This window comes from Bidens hawaiensis, unplaced genomic scaffold, assembly GCF_021521415.1.
Source record: "Bidens hawaiensis isolate Kalapana, Puna unplaced genomic scaffold, B.hawaiensis_p1.1 tig00000599_1, whole genome shotgun sequence".
Lineage (NCBI taxonomy): Eukaryota > Viridiplantae > Streptophyta > Magnoliopsida > Asterales > Asteraceae > Bidens > Bidens hawaiensis.
This window is the reverse complement of record NW_027491036.1, coordinates 5307677-5315457: the sequence shown is the minus strand read 5'-3', so window position 1 is coordinate 5315457 and position 7781 is coordinate 5307677. Positions and strand designations below refer to the sequence as shown.

Here is a 7781-nt window from a genome sequence, read left to right as displayed (position 1 = left end):
ATATATCAAATGTAAAACAGTTTCTAAGCCATTAATAATGTTTCGTAACCAGGAATGTCATCAAACCGACTGTCTTACATGTCCCCTTGTGACATCAGTTTCAAAAATCATACAACGTTATAACTGAAACAATAGGTAAGATTTTAAAAGGTGCTTATCTTTTAATCTGGATTTGCAATGCTAACAATGAAGGTTGAAGGCTAAATTTAGTATTAAATGAAACAGTACGTAAGATTTTAAAAGCAAACAGATCGATACTTTGAGAACATGTTCCAATTATCGGTTTGCCAGTTCAATTGTTAGCACCATAACCAGCCTACCCAAATGAAGACGGTTCAATAGTACGCAACTAATTAACCACTTGTGTATGTTGTTCAATTCGTGTTATACCAAATGGTCCGGTCCAATATCCCACATGTATGTATACACGTATGCATACCACCAAATCAGATCATATCAATAGAGAGGTTCATTAGTATAGTAACGTTCGTAAATGGAAAATACCTTCATGATATTAAATAATATTTATTCAAAATTTTTATACTTGTTGACAAAATAGGAAGGACCAGATTAAAAATATATAAATAAATCAAATAAAGTGTCCAATTTAGAAAAGAAAAGTAGTATATAAAGAGACGTTGAAACTGGATGTAGCAAGGACTCCAATATTTGAGGAGAAAAGAGAGAGACGTGTAGTTGTACATCGTGCTTTGAGAGTAGTACTCTTGATGATCAAATGAAGGTGGTGTTACGATCTGTACTTCTTCTACCTAAACAACCATTTCTGCGATCTGTTACAGTTGTAAGCATATGCTTTATTCTACTTTGATACTGTATATTTTAATCAAATTATTCACAAGATTAAATGTTCTATTAATATAATACAATATATTATTTATGTATGATGTATCTGTAATATAATCTATATGTTGACGGAATTCATCCCTACTCACCGGAAAAGTGATCAAAGACTTAAGAAATTTGATACTCTTTGTCTCTTTGTAATGTCAACCACCCATCCATTGACGGATAGAACAGAGAGAAAGAGAGACGTGTGTCATTTTTTTTGTCCCACAACCATGTCTTGTGGGGCCCGCAAAAGCTAGAGAATCAACATAGTCTCCGTATATATAAATGAACTATACTTTTAATTAAGATTAGTATTCGTGAATCAAATGGTCCAAAGAAAATAGACGGAAACCAGAATAGAATACATAGATTTTTGGACGAGACTTTGATTTATCAAATCATAATATTTCATTCATAATCATTTAACAAAGCAATAATGCCTTTATATAGGCTTACAAACATGTAGAAGTAAACGTGAACATGTCTAACAAAGCAATAATGCCTTTATATAGGCTTACAAACATGTAGAAGTAAACGTGAACATGTCTAACTATTGAAATCATGGACCCATTTCTCTTCCTAGTTTAATGCTAAAAATAAGGAAATGTGGAGATGATGGATTCGTGGAAGTTTGGCACATAACAGTTTGATAAGTGTTTCTAAGTTACATTTAGCCTCTTATAATTAAGGATGTGACATGTGATTTATCTATTTATTTATGTTAACACATGATATATTTATTTATGTCGTTATTTATAGATAATCTAAACAACTCTAAAAAAGTTGGTTGGTGAAAACATATTATTGATTTATCAAACTAGCTTTTCTGCGTTACGTGGTTATTTTATATTATTCATTTTTAATATTTATATATTGTTTTGGATGTTAATTTTATTTATTAAGAAATTAATAATATACTTCGATGATAAAAGAGTTTCACAAATAATGGAGATGTTATAATTTGGTTTAAAAGTTACATGAGTTTGATGAGACTCATGACTCACTTATTTTTTTCCATTATAAAACTGTTTCTTAGTTATAAATAATATTTTTTAAAAAGAAAAACACTGCATATTAATTTTTAGTATATCCTTAGTATATGATTAATATATCAAATGTGCTGAAATTAATTTGTAATTTAATGAGATGTCATAGCCCGTTTAAGAGTTATCTGGGTTTGGTGATACTCATACCTGTGAATTCGGGTCAAATACATAAGAAACTCCTATTTATTAATAATGCAATCTGATGATTTAAAAGAATGTAAAAAGTAACCATTGAGCTTTTTGTTGATATATATTTAAGATTTAAGATATGATTATACATTATTTTGATTCCATCCTCCGAATAAAGAAAGTTTACAGATAATAATGGATAGAGTTATAGAGATGTGAAAAGATTCAAATAAATTAATAATGTTCTGTTGACTGGCCTAACGTGCGATAGATCTTTAAGTTTAGAAGCAATATAAACACTCCTTTATTAAACAAAAAATACAAGTAATATTCGAGTTTACTTGTATTTTTTGTTTAATAAAGGAGTGTTTATATTGCTTCTAAACTTAAAGTTGTTGCACGTCAACACATTTAAAGTGAAGAAAAATACTAAAAAGAAATTAAAAAAATAAGGTAAAAAGAAAAAAAAAATAGTGGTAGGAGGTTTGGGTTCTTCAATGGAGATCCAAGTTTGATCTCAATTCACTTGTGCCACTTTTGATGAATTATGGAATTGAAGGATTTAAACTAGGCCTCGCAAGGTTGTTAGTTCGAATTCCGAGTCCACCCAGGTTTTCGTCCCACCGTGTGTTACGTTAGAAAGTTTTGCTCTGGTGGTGGTGCATCGACTGTCATTCTGTCAAGTGGCAGTCGACAATATAGTTTTCCGAGGGAACGCCGAAGCAGTGCTCCAGCGGTACGGCTTCCTAACACACAAGAAAATCATCGTCAAAAAAACTGATAATAAATTGTTGTATCAGTTTAATATTCTTTTTAATTTGACAAAACAATATAGTTTTATTAAAATACAAAATTAAAATCCTATTATGACTTGATCTATAAAACACAATAAGTTAAATAAATCAAAACGGCGGTGCTCTAGCGGTATCTCAGTGATTTTTTATAGAAAATGTTTACATCTAGAGTCTTGTTTGTGATAAATGTCGTGCACAAGCCAGGAGTTTTTCCAAAGTGGGTCTCAAAGCGCTAGGTTTCTTATGAAATTGGTGACGGATCAGGTTACCAACGCTATTTTGATGACAACGTTGGTAACCGTAAAAAAAAAGGAAAAAGAAAAAAGAAGATCGAATAAATTAGGTTTAACTTTGGTACTTAGGATCTATCACACATGTTGAACACATAGTACTTCCAACTGTACATATTAGTTATAACCTGATCTGACAAACATCTTTTCCTAATTTTGGTAACCTTGATTTCTCCGTCTTTCTTGGAATCAAACAATTGTTCTTGATCCACCCACTTCACATAATAATATTACCATCATGGATCACCTCTATCCAGCCACTTTAACACCAATAAACACCACGCCTTATATTCAATAAATCAATCAACAATAACCCTTTAATTTCCCTGAAAATGGTGCAGTCAATCCTTGGATCTTCCCCTGTTCACACACCCCAGTTTCCAAGATCATCTGGTTCAACATCATCTGTAATTTCTCTATCCTTTTATGTTCATTTTCTTTGTGTTTGTGGAGTGCACATATGGTGTTCGATGAAATGTCTGTGTGAGTTTTATGACTGATTGTTGTTTTTGTTTTCGTTTCCGGTCAAGATATTGGGTTCTAAGTTGAAGTTTTCAGAAATTGAACAGACTCAGCTGGGATCTCTGAGTTCTTCCAAGTAAGTCTTGTGACTTAGGGGTGTAAACGAGCGAAGCTGCTCATGAGTTAATCATGATCGGTTCACAGAAAGCTCGAATCGAGCCGACCTTCACTTATCAAGCTCGAGCTGGCTCCGAGTTTAGAGCCTATTAATGATATAATTTTTTTAATATAATTAATATTTTGTTATTTAAATTATTATTATATGTAAAATTTAATATTAGAAATAGCTAGATAATATACATTATGTTATATATTAAATTATAATTAAAAATTTACATATATATAATAAAAATATATATTAACTATTTGATAAAAAAATAAACGAGCCGAGCTCGAGCTTGAAAAACTAATTACTAGCCAAGATCAAGCTTTAGAAATAGAGCTTGAGACAAGCCGAGCTCGAGGTCTCTGTAAGTTAAACAAGCCAAACTCGCGCTCGGGCTCGACTCATTACACCCCTACATATTACTTAATTCTTTATTTTCTTTAATTCTGATTGTGATATGTCATAATATCCTTCAGATTGCATTATTGATTGTTTCTGGAATGATGTATGTTTAAGATGAAATTAATTTGTTTATAATTAATTACCCTAGATATGAACATCTAATGAAGATTGTTTGTAAAATGTTTGTGTTTAAAACAGAAACTAGACGCTTGGCTCACATGCCACAAGTTTCTAATTTGATTATTTGATGATTTATAATAGGAATGACATATTTTTAAGATTACAGACATCAACACAACCTTCGGGATTGAGCCCTAGAGATAAGCATGTCTTTATTTTGGTTTATGTTACCTTCAATCACTCAGAATAATATTGTATTTTTCTAACAGAATCCATCCACCTCACACATTTACAGGACCAATTTGCCTTTAAGATTAAAAGCCTCACGTGAAGGGATCGGTCTGGTTCAAGAAACCAAAGAAACTACACCAAAGTTAATAAACAAACCCGATGATTCATTCAGTGAGATGAGAAACAGATTCCTAAGTTTTAAAAAGCAAAAATACATGTAAGTGGGATTAATCTTTGATCCAAAATTTATTGCTTTTTGGTTCAGTTTGATACGAGATGTTATTTTTGAACAGGGAAAACTTGGAGTGCTACAAAGAACTTGCTGAAGCACAAGCCCCAAAGGTATTTAACTATTTATAAATTTAGATTCTGGATTAATAATTGAGGTTTGTTTTAACTGTTTTGGTTGCTGACATCTGTAAGAACAGTTCCTGGTGATTTCGTGTGCAGATTCACGAGTTTGCCCATCCTACATTCTGGGATTTCAACCTGGTGAAGCGTTTGTTGTTCGCAATGTGGCTAACTTTGTTCCACCTTTTGAGGTATTTTATACATCTAAACTCATTTTTTTATTTTAATTTCATAATTGTCCTAATTAATTGTTTGGAGCTTAATTGCATATTAACTTTTGATTATCCTACTAAGGTTCTTTCTGAATTTACATGCAGAATGGACCTTGCGAAACAAATGCTGCACTGGAATTCTCTGTGAATGATCTTCAAGTAAGCATACTTTACCAATAATAATATTGGCATTCCTTTAATTCTATACAATAAACGAGCCTGGGTCCGATCCTGAGTTTAGAGTTTTGTTTAATAAAAGGGCCCGAGTCTGATCCCGAGTTTCACTTACAGGGCTCAAGCTGGCTCACAAGTCTGAACGGGCCTATTATTTCTGTAATTTTTATTTAGTATGTTAAATATAATAAATAAAATATTACATATAAAATAATGATAAAAATAAGTGAATAATACATGTTATGTTATATATACTATTTATAATTTAAAAGTATATAAAAATAATTGTAAAAGTATAATTTAGTAATAAAAAGTAAGTGAGCCGAACTCGAGCTTGAAAATCTACTCACGTGGGCAAGCTTGAGCTTAATAATTAAAGCTCGAAACGAGCCAAGTCGAGCTTGGGCTTGGCTGGTTTACACCCCTAGTTAAGAATGAAATGGATCAGATGGTTGAAGTTTGCCTAAGGTGTATTTCAGTGCATACACACATACAGTGTCATAAATTTCTTTATTAATAATTCAGTGTATTATCCTAATAACATAGATTTTGGTTATCACATTTAAAACATTAGTTATTCACAAAAAATAAAAGAATGGACAAAAAAGTGTTTGCTGGTCAACATGATCCATTTTGACCAGCACTTTTCCCGTTTAGGCCCATTACCTAATTTTTTTGTTTGTCTGTAGTTAAAATTTGAAAATGTTGTTATTATTATTATTATTATTAGTTTTTTAATTATCTTTAAAAATTTGATTTCAGGTTCAGAATATACTTGTAACCGGACATAGCTGTTGTGGAGGCATCCGAGCCCTCATGAGCATGGATGATGAAGAAAAGTCAAGGTTTGACTAAAATAATATTTTCTAATTTTAAGTCCTTAAGCCTTTTGTATAATTTTGTTGCTCTCAATGCTTATTAAACCTTAATCTCACATAAATCTTGTGTTTTCAGTAGCTTTATCAAGAATTGGGTCAAGGTTGGAAAAACAGCAAAGTCAATCACAAAGGCCATTGCTTCTAACCTCAGCTTTGACCAGCAGTGCAAACACTGTGAAAAGGTGCTAATGAATTATGATTATATTTCCCTATACAATATGCAATGCTATAATCAACTCTATTTGACTTTTATAGTCGAACAAACTAAAATTTCAACTGTCCATCAATATGCATTCCGTGCGTTTTTTAGAAGAGTTTGACAAGCACATCAAACTTAGCAGTAAACGCTACAGTTATAAGTATGATGGGATTAAGTTTTGTTTAGTGAACTCATCAAAATTTGAACTTGAATATATAAAGTTTGACTTCTGAAGTCAGACAAACCATATTCCAACTGTCAATTGATACGCAATCCATGCATTTTTCAGAACAATTTAATAACCCCATCAAACATTCAAATTTATACTAAGCGATACATCTAGAAGTATGATGTGCTCAAAATTTGAACTTAAATGTTGAAAACTTGACTTTTGAAGTCAAACAAACTAAACTCCAACTTCCAGTCGATAGCATTCATGCATTTTTTTCTTTTGAAAAATATAGAAAGCTAATCAAACTTGATATTACGTCTAGAGGTATGATGGGATCAAATTTTGCTATAAGAGCTCATCAAAGTTTGAACTTTTGTGTGGAAAGTTTGACTTTTGAAGTCAAACAAACTAAATTCCAAATGTCAATCGATACACATTCCACACCATTTTTAGAGTAATTTAACATCCACAGTAAACTAGATACTAAATGCTACAATTAGAGGTATGATTGGATTTAATATTTCTAAAAGAACTTATCAACATTCGAACTTGAATGTAGTTAATTTGGCTTGCAATTTTGCAGGAGTCAATAAATAATTCACTGTTAAACTTGCTTACATACCCGTGGGTCGAAGAACGGGTGGCAAAAGGTCTGCTTTCTCTCCATGGTGGCTACTATGACTTTGTAGAGTGTACATATGAAAAGTGGACTCTCGATTACCAAAAGAATAGTCAAAAGCAGGAAACAGGGGGGTATGCAATCAAGAACCGTGAATTTTGGTCTTGATGTTAGTGTTGTTCGTATTCTTGAATTTAATGTTAAAAAAAGTTTGAATATCATGAAATTGTTCTTTGTGCTGTATTGTTAGATCTAATTAGAGCTTAGTGATATTTATGTATCATGTATGTGTGATATAAAATGACTACACTTCTGGCAGAACCAACTTGTTATATTAGTTTATTGAGAAAATTTTGCTTTGTACCCCGATGCTTTATGGGTGGCGACACTTTGCACTAGAGGTGCAAAAAAAAAAGAAAATGGCCCGGACCCAACCCTATCCTACCCGCGGGTACGGACCGGGCTTTGGGTTTCCCCCACGACCCGGACTCAGTGGAACATGTTCCGCCAATACCCGATCAAAACCCGACCCTACCCGAAACCCGAAAAAAATCCCGGTGGAACCGGTCAAATACCCGTCTATACCTGGAATGGTTCCTACCCGGACCTAGTTTTGACTTTTGTTGACCATACCCGGAACCGGTTCCTACCCGGTTCCGGTTCCTGAAAATACCCTGTTTGTGCACC

The 7781-nt window shown here is 32.6% G+C and overlaps 1 protein-coding gene across 6 annotated transcripts; it reads left to right on the top strand.

The window, feature by feature from the left end:
• Nucleotides 1-396: 396 nt before the first annotated feature.
• LOC143637015 (beta carbonic anhydrase 5, chloroplastic-like) lies at nt 397-7429 on the top strand. 6 transcript variants are annotated; one of them, XM_077104506.1, is made up of 11 exons: nt 397-742; nt 3450-3515; nt 3639-3706; nt 4400-4459; nt 4545-4706; nt 4783-4831; nt 4918-5031; nt 5158-5211; nt 5989-6071; nt 6181-6286; nt 7059-7429. In XM_077104506.1, exons 1-11 carry the CDS (start codon nt 737-739, stop codon nt 7260-7262), a joined length of 972 nt encoding a protein of 323 aa, XP_076960621.1. In that variant the 5' UTR covers nt 397-736; the 3' UTR covers nt 7263-7429. The 6 variants fall into 6 exon arrangements, with proteins under 6 accessions (XP_076960621.1, XP_076960628.1, XP_076960627.1 ...); XM_077104489.1 differs by having other exon boundaries at nt 405-802; nt 4400-4462; nt 4554-4706; nt 7059-7428; XM_077104483.1 differs by having other exon boundaries at nt 409-802; nt 7059-7428.
• Nucleotides 7430-7781: the final 352 nt, after the last annotated feature.